Source organism: Schistocerca americana, chromosome 7, assembly GCF_021461395.2.
Source record: "Schistocerca americana isolate TAMUIC-IGC-003095 chromosome 7, iqSchAmer2.1, whole genome shotgun sequence".
Classification (NCBI taxonomy): Eukaryota; Metazoa; Arthropoda; class Insecta; order Orthoptera; family Acrididae; genus Schistocerca; species Schistocerca americana.
Genome location: NC_060125.1, coordinates 547245467 through 547270152, shown reverse-complemented (window position 1 = coordinate 547270152; position 24686 = coordinate 547245467). Strand labels below are relative to the sequence as shown.

The following is a 24686-nucleotide window of genomic DNA, read 5'->3' as shown; positions in this document are numbered from 1 at the left end:
TTTTTGAAAGTTACTTGGTCTCATAGCTTTCAAAGTCAGACCATAACAATATCTTGCCAGTTTTTCATGTTCAAGGTCATATAGCCTCAGTACGGCATCAAAAAGGGCATAATGTGTGCAAGAAGAATTTTTTTGAAATGTGGGATAAATCATACAGGAATTATTTTTTTGCTTTAACCAGTTATGCCAGATGCACTACATAATGTGTACAGCCTCAATTACAAAAAACAATGGTCTCATTGACTCTTTAGGATGGTTATATACATAAGAGACTGAAGAGGGATTTGAAAATCATGACATTGCCCTTCTACACTGCTGGCCACCGTAAATGCAACACCCTGAAGGAAGCATCCGAATCAAGTGAAATTTACACCATGGGTTTGCAGCGATGAGATATGCAACTGATTAGAATTTCAGCGCAGACGCACATCACGCGCGCCTGTGGCGCCACCTCATAGCGCCATTTAAGGCTTGGCGATTTCGACGAGTGTACGTTCGGCACGTGTGTTTATCTTGTGGTTGTTTCACAAGACGATCAGTTATGCCTCGTAGACAACAGCGAACATCATTTGATCAAGTATTCGACAGAGGAAGGATAGTGGCTTACCGAGAAATCGCTAGTCGTGTTGGACGAAACCAAACAACTGTAATGCGGATATGTGACCGTTGGATGCAGGAGGGTACGACGGACCGACGTGGTCAATTGCATTCACCTCGGTGCACCACTGCACGTGCTGTTAGGCAAATTGTGCGCATGGCAGTGACGGATCGCTCAGTGACATCCCGAACCATAGCACAGCACATTGTGTCTGTAACGCATCATCCAGTGTCTGCGTGTACCATTTGACGCCGTTTACAGCAGAGTGGTCTGTCCGCAAGACGTCCATTGCTTCGTCTACCATTGACGCAGAACCACAGACGTCTCCGTCGCCAATGGTGTGATGACAGACGGATGTGGACGACAGAATGGAATGACATTATCTTTACTGACGAGGCACGCTTCTGTCTGCAGCACCACGATGGTCGGATTCGAGTGTGGAGACACCATGGAGAGAGGATGCTGGACAGCTGCATTATGCACCGCCACACTGGTCTTGCACCGGGTATTATGGTATGGGGCGGTATTGGATATTACTCTCGCACGCCTCTAGTACGCATTGCCGGTACTTTAAATGGCCGGCGCTACATATCCGAGGTGCTGGAGCCAGTTGTCCTTCCTTACCTTCAGGGCTCGGCCACAGCCATATTTCAACAGGATAATGCGCGACCACACGTGGCACGCATTGTCCAAAGGTTCTTCGTCAATAAACAGATTGAAGTGCTTCCCTGGCCGGCTCGCTCTCCGGATCTTTCGCTGATAGAAAACATGTGGCCCATGGTTGCTCAACGAGTGACCCAGATTACATCTCCAGCTGCCACACCAGATGATCTTTGGCAACGTGTGGAAGCTGCTTGGGCTGCTGTACCCCAGGAACACATCAAACGTCTCTTTGACTCAATGCCGAGACGTGTGGCAGCGGTGATCTCCAACAATGGCGGCTACTCTGGCTACTGATTCTGGCAGGAACCACATGTCACAGATGTCTGTAAACGTAATCATTTGATACTTGGTCAACATGTTATCTACAAAATAAATTTTGTTGTGCTACCTCTTGTCTTTCTTGGTGTTGCATTTACGGTGGCCAGCAGTGTATTAATAGAATTATTATCTGAAATTACAGACAGTACTTTGAATCTTGTATCTTCAAGACCCAATATAATTCTTTTGATCCACTGATGCAGATTATCACCTGTTAGTTTCGTAACTGGTAAAATATGAACATCATCTTTAAAGTTACTCAGTATACTGCTGATCATGAAAACATATGCTGAATTTGCTGTCAAACATTCACCATACCAACACCACTTCCTCCTTTATAGTCGAAATATTCTTGTAGATGTATCTCGTCTATTAAAAGGTTGACATGATATTCATGTGGCTCAAGAAATTTAAATTTACCTCTTGTGTATGATAAAAATTATTTTCACATTGCTCTTTCTAGGGGCCTATGTTAATACTAGAACACACTCTTTGAATTGTTGATGGATGAGTGCTTTAAAAAAAAACCTAATCTCTATTAAACCTATAATCACATGGGGAAATACTGTAAGATAAACAAGAAAATATCGTGAATGATGGAGTACATTTCTTTGATGATAGTAATTTCAACTGTTCAAAGATAAAGTGTATGTTTTTGCTCTTTTCATACTCAGATAAATTAAGTGTCTGCAGAATGTCACATACATAACTCAAAATTTGCTCAAAATTATTTGGAACATTAATCTGCATGTCAGCTTCTTGCACACAGTCTAACAGATTACCTAATTCAACAATACTTGAAACCCTTGTTAAAACCTTGTCCCCATTTAGTCCTGTTTTGTTTGTTAGCTTGTTCAGGACAAATTCTGATACATAAAGGTTTTCACTAACAAGAACAGAATATTTTATCACAGGAGAAGGAACTGTTTGAATGTTTGCAAACAATACAGATGTAGGTTTTGTAATGATACTCCAGAAACCAGATAGCTTTAACATTGACAGTTTTGCCTTTAACTCACACAATGATGCAATGGACTGAGCTTTTAAATATATTTCCCTTTCCTTCAGACTATCCTTAACAACTGCCTGAATATTTTGCTCTTCAAGTTTCTGTCTCTTTACCTCAGGGACAATTCTGTAGCTTGAAGGTTTGCTCAAATAGTGAGGGCAGCTCGGAAAAACAGAAGGAACTGCCGTTGAAAGCAAACTTGGTATTGCAAGTGTGCGAGGAATGTCTCCATTTCTTCTGATATCTTGAGGTGATGTTATAATTTCATGTGGGTGAAAATGCTGTTCACACACCTACAACCAATAACCAATAATCCACATGACAATGCAGGACCAATTACAATGATCTTAGTAAAGGAACTAATATTACTGAGGGACTAAATTAAAAAGAAACTTTCATATTTGTAAATGCTGAATATTACATTTTATAACTATTTCTGGCAGATATTTAGGAACTATTAGTTGAGTTATCTTTGACCTCAGTGTCTGACCATTCATATAAGGCTACCTGTTCTTTCCCGAGTCACGTTATTAAAAAAGCTGGTTGAAATCCTCATTACTTTTTGCAAATATCTTGAGCGCTGTGAGTACCACATGCTCTTTCTCAGAGCAGTTCATTCATTAAAACTAACCCAAAAAATATTTAACATGGGAAATAATAAATTAGCCTGCCCTAGAAAGTAGTACCACATGTCTCAACAATCGGAACCTGAAATGTATAAGTCTGACCAAGCCAGAGATATATTGGTCTTGGCAGTGACAAGGTACATCAGAACATAGTACAAAAGGCACACTAAAATTTAATAAAAAAAAACTTAGCCCAGTTCCTTGTTGTTGCGAAAATGAGCTAATTTTGTTACATGTAAATGTACAATCCTTAAGTAGTATAGTTACTTAATTCCAGTACTGACTGGATGAAATTAAGTGCAGCAATCTCTGTGTGACTGAACATTGGATTAAAGGTACAGAAATGAACTTGTTTGTACCATTTGCTTATTCAGTGACAACAGGTTATGTTTTTGAAGCATCTGGTGTGGCATTTCACACTCACAAACTTCTTATTGCATCTATATACCAAATGCCAGCTACTGATGAAGAAACATTCACAAGAAGGTTCTCCACTTTAATTCTAATGACTGCGAAATATAATCATTACAAAGTTTTTGTCACTGGAGATATTAACCTAGAAATAACGAGTAAAGAGAAAAAATGTTATTTGCTGAATGTGGTAAGCTCAATGAATTTATGTTGTTTAAATAAAAAAAACCAACCAGGATGGAAGCATGGCTTGACAATTAGCAATGTGCAGAAATAAGCAGAATGTGATACCATCAAATTAGGAATATATGACATGATGGCACATGGCTTGAAGACAGAAAACTGTCTACTGATAATTTCAAGATGTTAACTAAATACAGAATTCTCAATGAAGAGAACATGAAAGAATGAGAAATGACTTCAAACTAATTGAATGGTCCATTATACTGACCAGCTTCTTCACATTCATTTCCATCATGAAACACACACTAGGCAGTAACTGCCCTCTTGTTTCTAAAAGATGTAACACTGGCAATACCATAATTACAAACCACACACTAAAAAATGGAGCACACCACACCTCAGTAAAATGAGGATATTTTACTCATGCTGAAGAACATAACTGCTGACAGTTGTTAAGAACGAGAATAACTCTATAAGCTTGAAAGAAATGTACATATTTGGAATTAAAACAGCAAAAATCAAAGCTAATGAGTACATTTTGAATTCCAAAAAGAAATGTAAAGCATCCTGGAATGTGATACAAAGTGAAACAAACATAGGAAGGGAAGAAATCACTATCCCAATTAACTTCAATGAATATTTTGTGAACTCTGAAAGTTTCCTTGTATCACAAAGTGATGATGCATCTTATGTGGGGGGCCTTCCTTTTGCAATTACAGAGTAAAACAAATGAAAGGATCATGTGGACAAAAATTACTGCTACAGATCTTCCCAACTCAGAAAACAAGCTTCACAGCTCCAGAACAGAGGACTACCATGGGCACAGCAACTATGTTCTAAAATGTATACTTTGGAAATTAGAAAGCCAATGCTCCATTTTATAAATAAAATTATTGATGATAGTCCTTTCCCTGAATGCCTTAAAATTATAGTTATACTTTCAAAACAATCTCTTTAAACACATTATGTGGAAAATGCCGAAGCACTTAATGGAAACGCTTTATTAATGGTGTTTAGCTTTAATTTCCCCTTACAGAATCTAAGTGGCGGTAATAACAATAATAATACAATACTCTCAAAAGATTTACACAGTAAGTGCCAGGGGATGTGTAAATTTAAGGTCATGGCTCACGTTGTCTACTTTATACTACAGTATGATCGTAAATGGACTTAAATGACTTACCTTTGTTGTTTTGCTGATTGTTTAATTTTCCCTTGGGATAGCTAGTTTTCATTTTTCTAATAATTTTTCTTCCTTTGGAAATAAAAAAACTTGCACTTTTGGTCCCGTCTGGTAATTGCGTTTACAACCGGTCAAACATCTGTACAGCATTTTGTCTGTTACTAACACAAATTTGAACTGTGCATCACATAAATAACATTAAAAACGTTCTAAAACAGTTACGTTGTGCTGCATTCACATACTCCCATGCTCAGCACAACGTTATAATACACTTGTTGCTTCCTTTTGTTATGACTACTCTTGAATATCCATCATGCTGTTCGCAGGGAGCGCTCGGGCCTTATTTCTAGGTGGCGTTGGCTGTGCTTACTTGTGTGTATGAATGTTGTGAGTTTCTGATTTGCTAATAAGGGCTGTGACTGAATGCTTTGTGGAGTGTCTTAATTGTACTTGTCTGCTACTTAACATGTCATCTTTATGGTTAGTAGCAATCTCTCTCTCTTCCTACAAAATTGTTACCTTAATTTTTATGTTTGATTAAATTGATTCCAGGAAATAAATTTAAAGTAGTTTGTTTTGGAAGTCATGAGTAACTTGCGCAAATCTGTTGTTTTTCAATATTAATTACTTACATACTTCTTAACACTTAAAAGCTATTATCCACTTACCTACTGTAGAGTTCTCCACTTACAGTATTAATAGTGCACATTTTCTTGGTGCATTGCCTTACACACATAGTATCGTTGCTGTGCATAACATCTATATACAAAACGGTGAGTTCTTAATGACGTGATGTTAACTACCTTCGGTCTTGATAACTGTCCTCCATCTGTGTTTTCTGATGTCCTGTGGTCTATATACAGAGTGAGGCAGCTAAGACATGCCACCCAAAATGTATCCAGTTTTTGCTAATTTATAGAAAATGATGTGGTGGATTTTACTGTTTATAATTGCTGAAATAAGTCGCGGACTCAGTTTTTCTTTAAAGGAACTATAAATTTTTGTGTGTGGCATTGGAAAATTTGCAAGCCAAGTAATGACAGCAAGTGTGACACATTATTGTCATCCTGAAAATTTGTTTTTGCTATGGGACCCCACACTCAAACTAAACTAAAAGTATTGGAAAAAGGCTAGAAAGACAGATTTCAGTGAGAGATATGTGTAGAACTTTGTGAAATAGTAACAAGATAGCAACACTGCGATCCACTGTCCCTCCAACAGTAGGAGACATCTCGCAAATGACACCCTACGGTACAAAAAGCAAACAAACACAAACTCAGGTATGGTTCATGTGTACATTATTATGAAAATCATATTAGTTGCTCTCGAAATATTGATCCTGAGCATTCATAAGTAGCGATCACTGGCAGATAATATCACACACGGCACAGAACACTCATGTTGGCATTTCATGTTTTTGGATGTCAACCATGTTCCCTTGCAGACCTCTTGTTTTAATTTCCCCCACAGATAAAGATTCAGAGGTGTTAAGTGTAATGTCCATCAATTTTGTCTTTCCCCAAACAAATTCTACATATTCTGTTACAAAGGTCTGTAATTATATGGGCATAACGCCTGTCTTGCTGATAAAAATGAACTGTCTTATGGCCATTGATATGTATTCCATTAACTATGGTAGAATATCTGTTAGGAACTGTAAATTCTTAATGCTATTTAGAGACCCATCAGAAGAATAGTGACCAGGTATGTGATTTTTGAAAGAACGTAGATGTTGACAAATCATGATAGTAGTTTATACACTTCTTTCAGGCAGTGTGGACTTAAAACTCACTTGTAGCGCATATTGCTATGATTGATTTGTCGCAGTTTGTAAATGATAATTCATACACAAATAAAATCTTACATAGAAACATTGCATCACTTTGCATGTTTTCTTATAACGGGGCCACACGGCCATCAAATTTTTGTATTTGTAGTATCGGTATGTTGAGTCCAGTGTTAATCTGCCAAAGCAGTTTGATGCCATTCTCATAAACACTTTTGAGAAAAGTGACTTTGAGGTTTTCCAAGTTACTTTAATTCACTAAAGGTAGGAAAATTTGACTGGCTTCAGTAGTTCTCTGTTGTGCTCAAAACTGGTAATCACTGGGTGGCTGGTTTGAGTCTCGTTTTGTTCATTAATTTCGAATACATACTTCATTTAAATATAAAATTCCATAAATAAGTGCAAATCAGCACACACACAATTACCACTTTTTATGAAAAATGCACAGCTTATTTCTTGTTTCGCCAACACATTTTTTGTCGCCCTGTTCATTGAGCATAATTAACTCCACACATGTTGCACACTTTTATGTGTAGAGTTTGTAATGTACACTGACTTACACAAGAACGCAACACTTCACTTTCAAACTCTAGTTAGTTTTATGAGACTGACGTACTATTTTATGATGCAGTATTGTGTTATGGTCTCATCTAGGTGTTTAACAATGGACAAAGAATAATTATAAACAAACCGAGACAGAGATAAGGAAGTAGGGCCTAACAGAAATAGATTCACACTCTAAGCAAATTTTGAGGAAATTCATTATTTATTATCTCCTCTTGAATCAGTCTTGGCATCCACCATTTCAGGCATGTTTCTGATAAATGTTGCAATGTTCTCCTGTGGAATCATCTCCCATTACTTTCAGGAGGGCTTCCTGTAGGTACTGTGGGGTTTCAAAATAGTGCCAACAGCCCGTCTGGTCCCATTAGTGCACAAAGGATTCAAGTCAGGGCCTTAGGCACACCAAGCCATACCATGAATCTGCACTTCTCCAAGAACTCTGGCAACCTATTGGTGTGTATTAGGGTTAAAACCACCCTAATAAATGCACAATAGGCTCTGAAAGGGTTTCCTTCACATACTGATGTACTGTAAGGCTCTCATTCTCTGCAAAGGTCAAATCTGTTTTTACAGTCATACCATCAGACAACAACCCTGAAAAGGCATCCTGAATGAGAATATGCAAGGGGAATACCTTTCCTGGACTTCTTGCAAGGTGATTGCAGGCCAAATCGTGACTCATCATTGTTAGACTCTCATCAACAATATTCCCTTGCAAAATGAAGTTGGACCAGGTCATTAAATGTCAACTCCATTTAAATAGCCATCAGTTTTTTGAGGAGGAGCCAAAGAGTCAGGCTCTCTGAAAAATGGTGGAAAAAATTAAATTCTCTTTTGTGTCAAATATGTGTAATGTATCTTATAAACTAATGGAGAAATATTTTGCTTAGATTGTGAGTAAATATTTTTGGAGCAATTGCTTTCGATGGAAAAATTTCAGCACCTCTATCACACAGTTGTAAAAAATATATAAGCGTTATAGCTATTAATCTAATATTTGAGTGTGCTGGACAATTATCAACCTTAATTCAAACTTTATGCTTTACTCATAAAAATCTCTTACCCAAATGAGAAACCAATTAGTGTAGAGGGGCCACCATTCACATTTTGTTTCAAATGTATTCTACCCATAATATTATTACCATCTTAAAACACTGCAGTTTGAAACTGCTGGCAAATAAGAGTAGTTTTCAGACATATCTGAGCTGCACCTACCAGTACAATATTTATTTATTTGGGGTCCCCCCCCCCCCAATTGATTACGATTTTTCCTTAAGGGGTGATGATGTGTACCACTTACATCAATGTTGAAGACATATTTTGTATCACATTTTTCGAGTCTTGAAGGGAATGTACACTGCAACCAATCAGTAGTTCTGATCAGTAAACCTTAATTAGTTCACCAAAAACATTTTTATAGCACTGTTGCATTTCTTTTCTGGACATATTCCAAGCAGTCTATGTTTGAATACTCATTTGTTTTGTTCCACAGAATTTCGGCACAGAGTCTTCAGGTGAATACTGATAGGAAAGGCACTGAGCTCATGAATTAAATACCCTGCCAGCACATGCGTGGTGTGCCCAGTTGGCGTGGCGCATGCACTGTTTGCCTGCAAGTCTGTTTGCGGCATTGAGCACTCTCCGTTATGAAAGCTGGCTTCACTAATATCAGATAGAATGTCTTCACATGGCAACGATGCTGCCTGTGCAGAGCACAAAGTTTTTCTATGACAGAATTCCATGCAGCATTTAACAGGAAACTGCCGTTTTGATTAATAAGGGATTCAGGCAATTGTATTTCCACTGATTCATTGATAATGGAGCTTCAAAAGTTTGACATATGCAATAGCGGACTTATTGGCTTAGATGAGACAAGTATACCACTGATGTTCTATGATGCATTCCTGCACTGTGTGTGTCATTTTTTCCTATGTAAGATTTGCACATTCACATCAAATTCTGTAAACATATGCCTTGTGCAACTCTAAGTAGTCTTTAATAAATCCCAATAGCTCCGAGATCTTAGGAGGAGGACGGAAGACTGCTTTAACTTTGTCTTCTTAATATTATGCCTATTTTGAGATGAAATATTTCAAACATATGGTAACTAGGCAGTCGTTTTGAAGACCTCATCCTCTTGTTTGTCTTGTCGTTTGTACATCTGTAGCATTCCCTGTACTTGTTGTGATGAATATCCATTGTTCTGGAACACAGTTTGTGGGTGGTCCAGTTCCATTTGCAGATTACCAGCATCAAAGATGGTACAGTAGTTACCATATATTGGATTTCAGCCAAAATAGGCAGAATATTAAGAAGGGGCAAAGTTAAACAGTTTTTCGTCCTCCTCCTAAAATCTCGGTACTATTGGGATCTGTTAAAGACTACTTAGAGTTGTGCAAGGCAGGTGTTCAAAGAATTCTATGTGAATGCGGCAAATCTTACATAGGACAAATGATATGCACAGGGCAGGAATGCACTGTAGAACATCAGCGGTATACTCACCTTCTCCACGCCAAACCTCTGGAGTTCCAGCATCAGCGAATCAATGGAAATAAGACTGCCTGAGTACCTTATTAATTTAGATGGCAGTTTCCAGTTAAATTCTGCACGAGATCTTGTCATAGAAAAACTTTATGCTCTGTGTAGGTGGCAACATTTGCCGTGTGAAGACAATCTGTCTGATATCAGTGGTGGCAGCTTTCACAATGGAGGGCACGACGCAGCACACATACTTGCAGACAAACTGTGCATGCGCGACACTGACTAGACACACTGCGCATGTGCAGGTGGGGTCTCACAAATGTAAGCTCAGTGCCTTTACTATCAGTAATCACACGAGGATGGCCGAAAGACTCTGTGCCGAAATATCATGGCAGCAAGTTGCAGACATCTGGTAGTTCACCAGAAATTTTATGGAACAATCTGTACGCAGGGAAAGTTTCAAATCTCGCTCTGAGACCTGCGTTATTTGAATCTTTCTACAACCTCTTGTTTAGCCATTCTTACAAATTCTCTCTTTGCCTCTAACACCTCTGTCATTTGATCTGTTTTTAATCATCGTCAACAGTGTAGAGTTACCAGTGCCAAACTCTTTAAACATTTTAGTTTTCAACATTAAATTACAAAATATTTTGACTGGACAGTAGTATTGTCATGCTAAGTTTTTCACTTACTTTCCTAGCATCATTCTTGAGAGTTCTATGAATAAGCCCTCAGATCTGGCGAAACTTTAACAATTCTTCACTGAAAGTAGTTCAGGTGTAATTACCAAATGGAGTAAATTATATAAAGTGATCCTGTTGTAAATATTTAACTATCATACAGTGTATTATGGAGTCTGGAGTGTGCTGTGAACTATGATTATCATCTGCCTCAAACGTTTTGGATATTTTACTTCTTGCACTTTATCTTGGATGTCCTACTGTGAGGCTGAAGGGGATTTACACATCAACTATGTATTGTCGTTATTGAGTGAACATTTGCATAAATCTAGCTGCATGCATTTCTCCTTTGAGTAACTACTGTTTGAAAATATAATTGTATTTAAATTCTCATGACAATTAGAAATATATACAGCAGTTCAGAATGTAATTTTACTTTTTCTTTCTTTTTGAAGCATTTTGTAACATTAATTTTTGGTTTCAGGAGCTGCACAAGAAATGCTGCTAACATGTTTTACCCAATGACTACTGTCCAATATGCATTTATGCATTCAATAAATGCACCTTCCCTTTTGCATCCTCCTTCAGGAGTTGTCACTCAGATCCGCTGCAAAGTAAGAAATAATTTCCCACGGCCCAAAGAAACTAAAAGAATCAAAATACATGGTTGGAGGACACGCATGTCTACACTGGAAGGACGTAAGATTCTAATGAGGAGAATTCTGAAGGGGAAACATGTTCTCTCACATTAGTTACAAAAAGCAGAAACTGTGTTCAGCTATGTTAGTTCACAGAGGATGAAAGAATTGTAAGACATTATTGATGTGATTCTTATGTGTATTAAGCACATGAATCTAATGCTAAAACAGTAGCACTGTACAGTTAAGAAATAAATTTTTGCAAGATGTTATATTGTAAAATTTATTTTGCTTGTACATGCTCTCTCTAGCATTAATTTTTTACAAGACCACAAAAAATAGTCTGGAGGAGGGGCATCAATTATCAGATCATTGTTTTTGCCTTCATAACTTCTTAAAATCAAGCTTTTAAAGTGAATGTGTGCTGGTATAATCAGATCTTCACCAGGTTTTAGCTCCAGGGCAGCAACTAACTGTTTACTTAACCTCTGAAAAAGAAAATAAAAATCTTGTTATACATTGTTCTGATACTAAATTCTTGTTGCCTGTGATAGTAAGAACAGGCTTTCATTAAAAATTATACAATTTTCATCCTAAGAGATTGCCAATTTACACAATCTTTCACTGTATTCTCTGGTGGCACAATGTAGGCCTACATACGAGCATAACACTGTTAAGGAAACTGGTCAGTGTAAGTCACTGACCTGAAACTAGGGGGTGGGATCTTGTTTTTCCAAGAGTGTTGAATTTTGGGTCCCCCTCTTGATTGGGTATCCAATAAATGTTACTACAAGAATTACTCCGTATGAGTGCAGCTTTCGGGTTAAGCTGCCTATTACCCAGCCGCATCGTGAACAGTCACAAGCTGTAGTCGCATCTATTTTTCGTTGATCTGCCAGAAGAGAATTGCTCTAAGCTAACATGGGAACAGCTTATTTACAAAAATACATAGAAGTAAACCCAGTCTGGGTGGTATTCAGAAAAAATCACATTTTATTTTTGCTTTTTCATTTAATGAAATTTTCATCTACATCTACATCCATACTCCACAAGCCACCTGACGGTGTGTGGCGGAAGGTACCTTGAGTACCTCTATCGGTTCTCCCTTCTATTCCAGTCTCGTATTGTTCATGGAAAGAAAGATTGTCGGTATGCCTCTGTGTGGGTTCTAATCTCTGATTTTATCCTCGTGGTCTCTTTGCGAGATATACATAGGAGGGAGCAATATACTGCTTGACTCCTCGGTGAAGGTATGTTCTTCAAACTTCAACAAAAGCCCGTACCGAGCTACTGAGCGTCTCTCTTGCAGAGTCTTCCACTGGCTGCTTTACCGACGATTAATTTTATATGGTCATTCCATTTTAAATCACTCCTAATGCCTACTCCCAGATAATTTATGGAATTAACTGCTTCCAGTTGCTGACCTGCTATATTGTAGCTAAATGATAAAGGATCTTTCTTTCTATGTATTTGCAGCACATTACACTTATCTACATTGAGATTAAATTGCCATTCCCTGCACCATGCGTCAATTCGTTGCAGATCCTCCTGCATTCCAGTACAATTTACCATTGTTACAACACAGCATCATCCACAAAAAGCCTCGGTGAACTTACCATGTTATCCACAAGGTCTTTTATGTATATTGTGAATAGCAACGGTCCCACGACACTCCCCTATGGCACAGCTGAAATCACTCTTACTTTGGAAGACTGCTCTCCATTGAGAATGACGTGCTGCATTCTGTTATCTAGGAACTCTTTAATCCAATCACACAATTGGTCTGATAGTCCATATGCTCTCACTTTGTTCATTCAATGACTGTGGGGAACTGTATCAAACACCTTCCGGAAGTCAAGAAACACGGCATCCACCTGGGAACCCGTGTCTATGGCCCTCTGAGTCTCATCCACGAATAACGCAAGTTGAGTTTCACACGATCGTCTTTTTCGAAACCCATGCTGACTTTCAAAGTCAGAAGGGCTAAGCACGTCGAAGAAATGTAAAGGTCCTTCTATCATCAGTAAGACAAAATACCAAATAACTCAGTTGCTCATGGAAAAAAAATTCTTTCTATTTCAAACATATTATTTCAGTGCTCACAAAACTGCAATCAAAAAATGTACCATAATTTCAACAGTGAAGTGCAGAAGTGAGTCAGTGCTTGTTTGGGGGATGAAACAAACCTTCAATTCATTGTAAAATACAGGAGAACATGTCATGTTGTTATACTGAAGACAAATTTATAAATGCTATAGAGAAGTTAAGACAGACAGACACACACACACACACACACACACACACACACACACACACACACACACACCTACCTTACCTTTCCTTTCCTTTGCCCCTACATGGTGCTGGCAGGATGCACAGTGCTAGTAATGCTGAAAGTCTCAAGAGGACCCTCACAGACAGGCATTACTCCCACTCCCCCTCCCCCTCAGCAAGAGATTTCCCATGCCCCATCCTCAGAAACGCAGAGTGGAACAGACCCCCCCCCCCCCCCCCCCCTTTCCCATTTCGTCCCGCACCACACCACACTGAGCCCTACAATGCTCCTTTCACTGAATGGGAACTGGAACAGGCTCTTAGCTCTTCACGAGACACAGCCACAGGGCCAGACTCCACTCACAATCAGATGATTCAACACTTGGCTGTTCCCCATAGGCAACAGCTCCTCAGGGTCTTCAATCACATCTGGCTCACGGGTGATTTTCCGTCACAATGGCAAGACAGTATAGTTATCCCCGTCCTTAAGCCCAGGAAAATCCCAACGTCTCTCGACAGCTACCACCCTGTTAGCCTTACAAATGTGCTTTGTAAACTGCTTGAAAGGATGGTCAACTCCAGATTATGTTGGGTACTTGAATCTCGGGGCCTTTTGTCACCATATCAGTGTGGCTTCCGGGAAGAGCAATCTCCAACTGACCATTTACTCCAATTGGAATCGGTCATCCGACAGGCTTTAACTCACTGCCAGCACCTTGTTGCAGTGTTCTTTGACCTACATAAGGCATGTGACATGGCTTGGTACCATCACATTTTAGTTGCCCCGGCATTGTATGTTGACGATTTTTGCCTCTGATGCAGCTTCCACTCGATGGCGTCTGCTGAGCGCCAGCTCCAAGGCGCCATCTGACGTGCCTCTATGTGGGCCACTGCCCATGGCTTCCAGTTTTCCTCCTCGTTGACCCACAGTACACCCTGATCCAGAACTTTACTTAGGCAACCAGCTCCTTGATGTAGTAATGCAGTCCCGTTTCTTGGGCCTTATTTTTGATAACAAGCTGACATAGCTGCCCCACATTCGCCACCTAAAGACTACATGCATGCGGAAGCTTAATGGTCTCTGCCTCCTGGCTCACACATCTTGGGGTGCACACCGTTCCACTCTTTCCCATCTTTACCGTGCTCTGGTTTTGTCCAGACTCGATTATAGTAGTCAAGTTTATGGCTCAGCAGCTCCTTCCACTTTGAATCTCCTTGACCCTGTCCATCATTGTGGGGTGCATCTGGCTATTGGTGCCTTTCACACTAGTCCTGTTGACAGTCTCCTCACAGAAGTAGGGATTCCCCTTCTACACATCCATCAGAGCCAACTCCTTGTTTCTTATGCAGTCGCCATTCACTAGTTCCTTGACCATCCTGTATACCCTGTGCTCTTTGCCAATGAGGGATGTCTCCCTCCTAACACCCGCCCACAGGTGGGATTGCTGGTTGGCATGCATCTCATTACCCTCTGCTGGGATCTCCATCTGCACTCACTGGACTGCGCCCCATGTCTTTCCTCCCGTACCTCCCCTTAGATGGTGCCTAGACCACGGATTAGGGTCACTCTCTTCCAGGATCCTAAGGTCTCCGTTGCTCCTATGGTTTACCAATGTCTTGTATGTGCCATCCTTGCAGAGTTCCAGCATGCCACTGTCACTGTCTTTTACACTGATGGTTCTAAAACTACTGATAAGGTGGAATACGCTTTTACGTCTCCTACCAGCTTCAAGCACCATTTGTTGCCAGTATCATCTAGTGTATTTACAGCAGAGCTTCTAGCCATTTACAGGGCCTCCTTTTTGTTTCTCAGGCCTCCCTCCATAGTGTTTTAATTTGTTCCGACTCCATGAGCAACCTTCAGGCTATCGATTGATGCTACCCCTTGGTCTCTGCCATCCATGACCACCTCTCTGCCCTTGAGCATGCCACCGTCATCTTTCTCTGCATCTCGAGTCATGTGTGAATCCCAGTGAATGAACTGGCTGACCGTTTGGCTAGAGAAGCAGATACTTAACCCAACCCCCCCCCCCCCCCTTTTCCTTTCCCGATTCCAGCTGCGGATATGCGGATCTACGTCAAATCTCTCTCTGCCCACCATTGGAATGCCATCTGGAGCACTACTGCTCATAGTAATAAACTCCGCACAATCAAGGAGTCTACTGCAGTTTGGGGCACTTTTTTCCACCCCTCTCGGAATGAGTCCACTGTTTTATGTCATTTACGCATTGGCCATACCTGGTTCACCCTGTTTCCTTCTACTTAACGACCCACCCCCACAATGTAGTTGTGGCACCAGACTGACGATGTCTCACATACTGGTGGCATGTCCCCTTCTTTCGACCCTTCATGCTGCATATAGTCTTCCCGCTTCCTTAAATTTAACATTAGCGGACGATCCACGGATGGTTGACCTGGTCCTCTGTTTCCTCCGTGAAAGTGGTTTTTATTTCCAGATACAAGGTTCTCCTTTAGTCTTGGAGCAGGGGTGGGTTGGTTGTGACTGGGACTCTTTTAGCAGTCTTCACGTTCTGTGACCCCATGACACCCCCCCCCCCTCTCTTTTTCCAGTTTTTAGATTTGGTCTCATCTTTTATGCTTATACTGTGTGTGTTTAATGTTCATTCTTTTACAATTTGACTCCTCTGACTGATTCCGTTCATTTTTAGCAGACTCTCTTTCTTACGCAACCCCCTTTCAAATCGTGGGACTGATGACCTCGCTGTTTGGTCCCGTACTCTCTCAATGAATCAATCATGCCCCATCCTCACAAACCCCCAATCCTCCCATCACCACCAAGAATCAAGAATCAGCTAAAAAGCAGCATACCTGTCATCACCTTGGACTGGAACAACCGAGCCATATTCTTAGCAACATGACCTGGAATGAGGGACCTCCTACCTAAGATCCTTCCCACCCTATTATAGTATTTCCATCACTCACCCAAAAATCATATCCCTCAGGAAGACCCAGGTGCAAGACCTAGTCCACCACTATGCAACTCCCAACCCCTTTCCACAAGGATCATATCCCGTGTGGAAGACGGGTGCATGATCTGCCCATTCCACACACCCACCATTTTCTTCTCCAGTCCTGTCACAGGATAATCCTACTTCATCAGAGGCTGGGCCGCCGGTGAAAGCAAGCATGTCACATCATCTCTGCTGAAAAACACTGCACAGCTTGTTATATTAATATGACTACCAACCAACTGTCAACAGGATGAATGACCACCACCAAACTGCTGTGAAGAACAAAGTTCACCATCTGCTGGCCCATCGTGCAACTCATTATGACACGCTACATTCCAAAGCTTTACAACCCAGGCCACTTGCTGAAATGCAGTGTTTGCATTGCGTCCAACTGGCACAGTACGCACGCGCACCTTTTATTCTAGCTCAAGAAATGATTATAAAAGCTACAGTCGAGACAGCATAGGTAGATCCCCGACAGTTCATAGTGCTGTTGCCAGCTTACAACTGCGAAGCATTAATGCCTGTAGGTGAAAACTGTAGCTGTCTAAAGATATGTGACAACACTGAGGCATTGCCATGGAAACATTTACAAAATTATGTTCCATTACTGATAGAGGCACCTCCATGAAGCTGCCACACCCACCCCACTTCAACTGTCAGGTATCAACTTACGGCGACTAAACTATAGCAATTTTTGTTCCTTTTTGTATTTGCCTATCGACAAATCACAGCTTCTGCATTTCGGTGAGTGGTATCCTTTAATCCAAAAGTATCAACACAAATTTATGAGTGCAAAAGAATTGCACTGGAAACTGGTACATGAAGTATACCCTTTCTCGCACTGTAAATACACTTCAGTCTCCTCTTTAACATATGTTGAAAATAAAAACAATATAATGAAGCCACTTCCAGAAGCCTGGAGCAAAAGATCAACAGTGAATGCATAGAAACTGGCAGTCAATAAATGATCCCAAGGAGTACCTATACAGAATACGCAAGACGTGCTGCTGATGATAATGTGTGTTACTTTTTCTATTTATTCATTTCTTAAAGTTGTTTCCACTTTTATAAAGTCACATATCAGATTTTCAGCCTTCCGTACATTGATACTGTTGCAGTAATTCATTACTAAATTACCTTCAATATCATATTGCCTTTGTGTCAGAACACAAAAGCTTTCAGATACATTCAATTGGTATTAGCTAGTGAATTTGGTCACAGCAACTATGGCAGTATTAACAAGAACTTGCACTGCAGACTGTACATGTAGCATTTATTTTACATACAAAGTATGCACAATTATTAAAAATGAACCGTAGAATCAAATAAAATTAAAATTTCAGCAGTTGTCCTTTTTAAAAGCGCAAGAAGTATTCTGGTAACTGTGTTGTTATGTGAGAGCTTAGTGAATTTGAAAAGGGATAAACTATTGGGGCTCGTCTAGTGAGTGCTGCTGTAACTAAAGTAGCCAAAGTGTGTGGCGTTCCATGAGGCACCATATCTAAGATTTATACAGCATACAGGGAAAGTGGAAAAATCATCATTCACTAAGTCATTAGTACAAAAGTGTGTGTTGTGGGATCGAGACAGTCACTGAAGAGTATTGTGACAAAAAAGAAGAGTATAATGGCTGTTAAATTCATTGTAGCACTGAATGTCCCACTCATGAATCCTGTCAGCACCAAAACAACATGAAAGGAGCTCTATAAGCTGTGAATTGCTGAGACAGCTGGAACTCCTAAACCACATCAGTAATGTAAATGTCCGCAGCAGGAAAATGTGGTGACAAGCCATAAAAACCTGCACTGGAGCAATGGAATAATGTAATTTGATCCAATGAGTCCTGTTTCACACTGCTTTCAACTTCTGCCTGGGCTTACATCTGTTGTATGCTGTCCCACACCTAGAATACAAAGTGAAAAATGGCTGTAATTTAGATTTTGGGCAGCCGTATATTTCTGCCGCCCTCCCCTCCCACCCATGGTTACTCTGCACGGTTGCATTACTGCAAAAAATTGTGTGACTATTTTGGTCAATCGGGTCCATCCCATGGTGCAATGTTTATTCCCCAATGGTGACGCAGTGCTCTAAGATGACAGGGCCCCTGTTCACAAAGTTTTGTGAGCAAGAGGATGAATCTAAGTACTCCACTGGCCACCAGTCATCAGCTTTCAATATTATTGAGCCTCTGTGGTGTACTTTGGAGAGAAGAGTACCTGATTGTTATTCACCTCCACCATCGTTACCTGAATGTGCCACTGTTTTGGAGGAAGAATGGTATAATGAGACTGATGACCTCACTGTTTGGTCTCCTCCCCCAAATCGATCCAACCCGACTGTGAAGTATGCACATGGAAGGGTTTGAAACTCAATTTTGGCATAGAGGAAATTGATTCTCACTTTTTTTCTGGAAGGGGATACAATGTCTGTTCAAAAAATTTCAGAACTTTATCTACAAAATTTTTCTACACATATCTTTAATTATTGTGCAAGGTCTCTATCGAAATACTCTCATCCACAATTGATACACCGCTCTCAATGCCATTTCCACTTCCAGAAACAGTCATGGCACACTTTTTGCTGGAGTGCTCAAAGTACCATCTGCAAATTTGCACTTATCTCATCTATAGTTGCAAATCTTCACCCTTTCAACAGGGTTTTCAACTCTCGAAATAAAAAAGGTCCGCAGGGGCCAGGTCTGGAGGGTATGGAGGATGAGGCGGCACAGTGATTTTGTTTTTTGTGCAGTCGTCAGTCACCAACAGGAATGAATGTGCAGATGCTTTATTGTGATGCAAGAGCCATGAATTGTCTTCCCACATTTCCGGCCATTTCCTTCTCATATTTTCTTGCAGGAATCTTAACATGTCCCGATAGTACCATCAATTAACAGTTTGTTGGCATGAATTCATTTGAAAGTCAAAGAAAACTATCAGTATGGCTTTGACCTCACTTGATGAGCATTTTTTGGTCCTGGAGAAATTTTTCCGACCTATTGTGAAGATTGAACCCTGACCTCAACATCATAACCGTAGACCAACGTCTCATCATCACCAGTTATGATTCTCTTAAGGAACATCTCATTCTCATTTGCACAGTCCAAAAGCTCTTCACAGATTGCGAGTCGAAGGTCTTTCTGACCTTGATTCATGAGCCTCGGGACAAACTTGTTGGCAACATAATGTATTCCAAGATGCTGTGTCAGAATTCCACGACACGATCCGACTGAAATTTTACATTCTTCTGCAATCTCTCGAACAGTCAGTCTCTGACTGGCATGCACAATTTTGTTGACATTCCTGACATGAGCATTGTCGGTAGATGTCAAAGGACATCCTGAACGAGGGTCACCTTTAACTGCAGGTCCTCCTCAATATATCAGGTGATCAAAAAGTCAGTATAAATTTGAAAACTGAATAAATCACGGAATAATGTAGATAGAGAGGTACAAATTGACACACATGCATGAAATGACATGGGGTTTCATTAGAACCAAAAAAACTTCACAAAATGTCCGACAGATGGCGCTGGGCAGCAAAACGTCAGTGACTGCGCATGACAATCGTGTATAAAAGGAGCTGTAATGAGAGAGAGAGAGAATCAGACGCGCCAGCAGTCACAGGAATCAGATGCGCCAGCAGTCGCAGCATGTTGGCGTTACCTGAAAAGGCGCTTTTAGTGAAGCTGTATTGTCAGAATGGGGAATGTGCTAGTTGAGCGTTATGATCCTATTGCCATAGGAAGGGGATTCGAACCGGTAAAGGTTCGTTGACAAATGTGGCGAGAATGATTTCAAAGTTCGAAGCCACGGGTTGTTTAGACGACAGACACCGACCGTAGTGGCTGACCGAGCTGCTGAGACAGTTCAGGAAGAAATGGAAACTGTAGCGGGTTTGTCTATGCACGGGGAAGTCAGCGCTCAAGCAGTCGCACCGGCATTCCATACACTACTGTTTGGTTGGCACTGAGACGTACCCTCCGATGCTATCTGTATAAAATCTATCGGCATCATGAGCTGTTACCTGGCGATTTAGTGGGCATTTAAAAAGATGGTGGAAGATGACGATTGGTTGAGTAATGTGTTGTGGACCGACGAAGCTCATTTCATGCTCCGAGGGTCTGTCAACGCCCACAACTGCAGAGTTTGGGCTACCGAAAATCCTACAACTGTCGTGGAAATTCCATTGCACGACGAGAAAGTCACGGTATGGGTTGGATTTACCACATCTACTGTTATGGGGCCTTTTTTCTTCAAGGAAATGCATGATTCTGGTTTTGTAACTGCTACCGTGACGGGTGAGAGGTACGCCGATATGTTACAGAATTACATCATCCTTAGCCTGGCTGATAAACACCTGCTGGAATGTACAATGTTTATGCAGGATGGCGCTCCACCCCATATTGCTAGACGCGTGAAAGATCTCTTGCATGCATTGTTTGGTGATGATCGTGTGCTCAGCCGCTACTTTTGTCATGCTTGGCCTCCCAGGTCCCCAGACCTCAGTCCATGCGAGTACCGACTTTGGGGTTACCTGAAGTCGCAAGTGTATTGTGATCGACCGACATCTCTAGGGATGCTGAAAGAAAACATCCAATGCCAATGCCTCACCATAACTCCGGACAAGCTTTACAGTGCTGTTCACAACATTATTCCTCGACTACAGCTATTGTTGAGGAATGATGGTGGACATATTGAGCATTTCCTGTAAAGATCATCATCTTTGCTTTCTTACTTTGTTATGCTAATTATTGTTATTCTGATCAGATGAAGCGCCATCTGTCGGACATTTTTTGAACTTTTTTTTTTTTTTTTGTTCTAATAAAACTCCATGTCATTCCAAGCATGTGTGTCAATTTGTACCTCTCTATCTACATTATTCCGTGATTTATTCAGTTTTCAAATTTATACTGACTTTTTGATCACCTGGTATGTACTGTGCTTGTTCCGCTACCATACTGGTTTCTTCACCTCAACTCGAAACAGAGCTGTGGGCTGGTCATGGGGAAATTAGGGCACCTGAGTCATAGACTTCCAGCTGTCTAGGGTGTGAAGTGAGTGGCTCAGTGGAGTGTCCATAATACTGCAATACCAGCAGATTCTCCTTGCTGAAATTCCATCAAGCTGTTATAGTTTAACGGCTTTTCTCAGCTTCTTACAATCCTAAAACAATGAACTCTTATTCCCACAGAAACATATTACCTCCAAGCCAGTACAATCCTTGTCCCACAACAAAATTCTTGAACATCCTATAATTCAGTCTCACTTACCAGGTAACCAATTATCCTAACTATATCTTAACTAATCTTTATTTGTTACTGGTAACACAATCTATTGGTATTTTATGCACAGCCAGTTTGTGGCCATGTACAGATCTTTGCTTAAGGTAGGTGTAGGTTGAAACAATACAGCACTAAAACCTGTGACACTTAATAGTCGTAACTTCATTGTGTTACTTTTTGCAATACTGCTGTATATGCTGAAACATCTGTTTCACTGCGATCCATTCTTTTTGTGACCCATCTAATGGATATAGTTAAATGATACCCTTAAACCAGAATTCCTAAGTTTGGTTCTGGTTAGACAACACATCTAGCAGCTTTTCCAGCCAATACAACTAAAGTTGTGTCTGATTAACTAGTCTTTCCCGTGAAAGTAGATGGCCGACAGAATGTCATGCCCACTATGTTGCAGGTTGCACCATTAATGGGAGAGCCCTCTTGTTTCAGTAAAAAAATAAATAAAAATAAAAAAAAAGTGACTCTCAATTTGATGATATAGTTTTATTCCTGACACTTTTGTTTTTGTGTCCACATCAGATGCTTCCTGTAACTGCAGCATCAGGTGTAAGGATCTCTTGCACCTGGAGCATCAGTCATGGACGGAAATTCCCGAAGACCTCCTATTGGACCCATAACAAAATAATTTTGTTAAGTCCTTTACAGGACAATTTAAAAATTTTAAATTTTAACAGTGACATGTTGAGACAAATTCATGTTTTTCGCCCAAAACATTGAGACAAAAGCATGCACCAAAAATAGACTTTTTAAGATAACACAAAATAGCCATGAATGCTGGTAGAGAACGCAGTTTCAAATTCTGATCAAAATCGTGTGTTTACTGAGCGGGGCAGTGGTTAGCACACTGGACTCACATTCGGGAGGGGTTTAAACCCGTCTCTGGCCATACTAATTTAGGTTTTCTGCGATTTCCCTAAATCGTTTCAAGCCGGGATGGTTCCTTTGAAAGGGCATGGCCAATTTCCTTCCCTAAACCGAGTTTGTACTCCGTCTCTAATGATCACATTGTTGATGGGTCATTAAACACTTATGTTCATGGTAGTGGTGTGGGCCTGTGTGGCAGTCCTCATCCACTCCCGTTTGCTCAGTACGCTTTTCACCCGATTTTGTGCAGAAGGTACAACAGGTTGGTGCGATCTGAAGTTCAAGGACATTCATAATTTACATAATGCCTTGTAGGCCATCGTAGAAATTACACCTTGTCACACTGGCTGCAGTGTCAACTATATTTGTCCTCCTGCTGTGAATGGTTTTTGGAGACACTTTTTCACAGATCACCTTGTAACTCGATAACAAAGTTTCCGGTGAACTTGGGGTGTACACTACAATAAAGTGGGATAATAATAATAATCCACCAGTACATCCAAACTTATATATACAACTACAGAAATCTGTAATTATTGACACTTGTTTAATTACCCGAAAGTAAATGCAATGTAACATATACCGTACAGTTAAAAGGAAGTCACGCTTGATCAAGGTCCGCGTCACCTTCCATTTTTAACCAGACATAACGTCTGAGACAAGAAAGAAATAATAATAATAAATCGCCGGGGACTACCTACCTTCTTAACTAGCATTATGATATCCCTCCTGGAAATTGTCTTAAATTATTAATTATGTCATTTTATGCTCCCAACATGCTGTTTTTTCCTCTTGAATTTCAGTATTCTTTTATAAAAAATGGAAATGAAATTCAAATAACTTAAACACCTACTAAAACTCTCCATTCGGCTCGTGATACCTGTGACAGTCACTGGCTAGCTCGCTGCTCCTACTGTCGTAAAGCTAATTCACAGTGATGTCACATTTTGGGAAATGGGTTACAAATGCTGTGTAATACCATATTGTACAAACACATCTACAGAAATGCCTGAAAAGTTGTTTCTGAGTATTCCAGACAATGAGAAGATGCCTAAAATGTGGTTGCACTGTACTGGCAACTTGCCACCCTGTAAATGCACAAGTTCACTAACTTAATTGAAAAAATGTCGCAATGTGAAGTTAACATTAATTTATCTATGAGATGTGCTCTCTGAATGTTACAGCAAAGGATAGCATCATTCAACGACATTAAAGTCCTAGTGAAAATTGTAATTCTACCTAACTACACCTCAATTATTAGAGCGGCAAACTGTCGAATCTCTTAAGGCGATGTCCACAGATTGATGGTTCGAATCTAACCTGAAAGAACATCTTAACCAATCCCAATTACAAAACTTCACCACACTGATCATAAACAGAATATTATTGTGTTTTCCTTTGCTGTTTACATGCACTTACATTTGCAATGGCTGTTCACTCACACACCATATTTGAAAAGATATTTTCTAGTTAATGCCTATATAAGAAACAAGTGTCTGGCACAGTTGTTAGATTGATTGTTAGATTGATTACTGCTGCTACAACGGCAGGTTATCAACATTTAAGTGAGTTTGAACATGGTGTTACAGTTGGTGCACGAGCAATGGGACGCTGATTTTCCAGTATGATTATTTCACTAGTGTACCGTGAGTCACAGCACCCCGTAAAATATCAAATCTCCGACGTCATTGTGGCTGGAAAAAGATCCTGCAAGAACAGAACCAACGATGAGTGAAGAGAATCATTTGACGTGACAAATGTGCAACTCTTCCGCAAATTGCTGCAGATTTCAATGCTGGGCTACTTGTAATGCTTACCAGAAGTAAGTCCACATTGCCTCCATGTGTCGTTTGCTGAAGGTTGCTCAGAATATGGATATGGACGTAAACTGTGTGACCCCAATGCTTCTGACTTCTCCCAGATTGTTTATCGAGTTAAGTGTGTTTTGCAAAGTGCTCCAGCTACAGGTTGACACACGCGCTGCAGTGACATTATTAAATTCTCAAACTGATGAGAGTTCAGGCTTTCCACCATTAACACCAGTCACACGGAAGCTAGTCAGTTATAGCAAACAGAACATTGCGCTGCTGGAACACTTTACGGCATCTGCCTCTTACACATTGGTGGTTCATTCC

General features: G+C 40.4%; 1 protein-coding gene across 3 annotated transcripts in view; it reads right to left on the bottom strand.

Moving 5' to 3' along the window:
- Positions 1 to 11394: 11394 nt before the first annotated feature.
- LOC124622508 (mitochondrial mRNA pseudouridine synthase RPUSD3-like) overlaps positions 11395 to 24686 on the bottom strand; it is a 133748-nt gene continuing 120456 nt past the window's right edge. For all 3 annotated transcript variants that reach the window (XM_047148227.1, XM_047148228.1, XM_047148229.1), the window contains exon 5: positions 11395 to 11628. In XM_047148227.1, coding sequence (XP_047004183.1) covers positions 11410 to 11628 — 219 coding nt within the window. In that variant the 3' untranslated portion in view covers positions 11395 to 11409. The remainder of the gene's footprint in view (positions 11629 to 24686) is intronic.